General features: G+C 43.9%; 1 protein-coding gene across 1 annotated transcript in view; it reads left to right on the forward strand.

Annotated features, from left to right (window-relative positions):
- LOC118322032 (potassium voltage-gated channel subfamily V member 2-like) overlaps window positions 1–2,346 on the forward strand; it is a 4,446-nt gene extending 2,100 nt beyond the window's left edge. Inside the window, exons 3-4 of the mRNA XM_035653613.1 lie at window positions 25–1,215; window positions 1,822–2,346. Coding sequence (XP_035509506.1) covers window positions 25–1,215; window positions 1,822–2,127 — 1,497 coding nt within the window. The 3' untranslated portion in view covers window positions 2,128–2,346. The remainder of the gene's footprint in view (window positions 1–24; window positions 1,216–1,821) is intronic.
- Window positions 2,347–2,352: the final 6 nt, after the last annotated feature.

The following is a 2,352-nucleotide window of genomic DNA, read 5'->3' on the forward strand; positions in this document are numbered from 1 at the left end:
TCAACTGTCGACTGTCTGTCAAAGGGTGTAGAGGACAAGAAAACATTCCCATTTTCTCAGGAGAAAGCAGTCAAAGCCTGGAGATCTCTGGAAAATCTGGACAGTCCTGGCATTAAAGTAGAGTGCCCCAAAGCAAAAGACAGACCAGAACAGCAACAGAGCATCATCGTCAATGTTGGGGGGAAAGTGTTTCATATCCCCAGACAGTGTGCCGCTAAATATCCTAAAACCCGGATAGGCTCATTGGCCCTCTGCAGGGACAGAGCAAAACTCCTCAAGCTTTGCGACGACTACTCTGTACGCAAGAACGAGTTCTTCTTTGACCGCGACCCTGCCTTCTTTCACCACATCTTCCATTTCTACACAAGTGGAGTGCTGTGGGTCATACGGGAAATGTGCCCCATCAACTTTGAGGAGGAGATCGCATTCTGGGGCCTGAGCATGAAAGACACTCAGCTCTGTTGCTTGATGATGTTTGAGGAGAGGGTTGACGAGGTGAAGGACAACCTGAAGGTGGACAGGGAGCTGATGGCTGAGGTTGAGGTGAAGTATGACAACGAGTGTTTCAAGGACATGATATTTGGGAATATGCGTAAGACTCTGTGGAATTTTGTGGAGGATCCATACTCTTCAACTCTGGCGAAGGCTTTTACTGTGCTCTCCAACCTTTTTGTGCTCTTCTCCATTGTCGCAATGACTCTAAACACTGTGGAGGAACTTCAAACATACAGAATTAACAACAGAACGCACATGGAATGGGTGGAGATCATCACCATTGTGTTCTTTGCCTTTGAATATTTAATCCGCCTTTTCACCACTCCTAACATCATCATGTTTTTGAAGAGTGGACTCAACTTTGTGGACATGGTGGCAGTCATGCCCTATTTCATCCAGCTCATCTTTGAAGCCTTTACTGATTCTGATAACATGAATGCGCAGGAAGACCTTAGGACCATGGCTCGGGTCAGCAAGCTCAGCCACGTCCTCAAAATCGTCAAGCTGCTGCGGATATTTCGGATTTTAAAGCTGGCCCGACACTCCACTGGCATGAAAGCATTTGGATTCACTCTGCGGCAATGTTACCAGCAGGCCAGTTGCATTTTCCTTTTCATTGCCATGGGAATCTTCACTTTCTCTGCTCTCCTTCATTCAGCCGAGAGAGAAACTGAGGGATCTCCTATCAGCAGTATCCCATATGCCTGGTGGTGGGCTGCAGTGAGTATCAGTAGCTGAATAACTGAATGTCATGCTCCAGCTTCTAGACATTATATTTTGTCCTTATCCAAAAAACATCTGACTGTCACCTGTCTTCTTCCTCTGCATACACCTGCTTTAGAAGACAAAATATGTGATATAGTCCTCAATACAACCACTAAGGAAAGGAAACTCGTAGGAAAGTGCTGATTTTTAGTCCAACCTGGCAACACAGGAGCTTGTTTTACTGGTTACAATCCCTCCTTGATTAGCTTTATGAAGACCAAATCCACCTGTTTTTATAAATGATCAAACACAAAACTCCTAGACTATATTATATGCAACTATGGTAGAAATGCTAATTTTCAGCCACAGGAATGCCTCGCTCGAGCAATTCAAGATTAACTTTACACTTAAAACATTTATGTTACTGTTTATTAACTGGCTGTGTTAATGTGTCAGTGTTATAAATAATGCTTCCAACAGTGCCTTGTGGCCGTTTGTTTCCAAGAAATACAACTCACAGTGTTCCTGAGTAGCCAGTGAGTGACAAAAGTTACCATGCTATAGTGAAGAAAATGCTAAGGAACACTGAATAATATGGGAATGTTCCCTTTTCTTTCTTAGGTCAGCATCTCCACTGTGGGCTACGGGGATGTGGTTCCTGTAACTATCCTGGGCCGCATTGTGGCCTTTGGCTGCATCTCATTTGGAATCATCCTGAACGGCATGCCGATCTCTTTCCTCTTTAACAATTTCTCTGAATACTATGCCAAGCTAAAAGCCCAGGAGTACAACACTGCCTTCGTGCAGCGGCGCTTTCTGCTTAAGAAGCGCCTCCGACACAAAATAGAGGGATGTTTTCATCCCTCAGAGAAGGACAACAGTACAGAGAGCCACTGCGAGTGCCCACACACTGAGAGTGAATCTTAAAATTGTTGTGATGGGATGTTAATTAATTGAGTCTTCAGTGTTGATAAACTTGAAACTGAGTCTTTGTGTGACAATGTGTTATTTAAAGATAAGAGCGACATGGTTATGATTGTGAGAAACAAGGCAGCAAAGTGGAAGTGGTTTCTACAAGTGCTGGGTTGCCACCCATTCTTTGCATTGTGTGATCAACTTTAAATTTATTTTCAAACTGATAGGTGAGAAACA

The sequence above is a fragment of the Morone saxatilis genome, unplaced genomic scaffold, assembly GCF_004916995.1.
Source record: "Morone saxatilis isolate NCDOM2014 unplaced genomic scaffold, NCSU_SB_2.0 Contig12, whole genome shotgun sequence".
Lineage (NCBI taxonomy): Eukaryota > Metazoa > Chordata > Actinopteri > Moronidae > Morone > Morone saxatilis.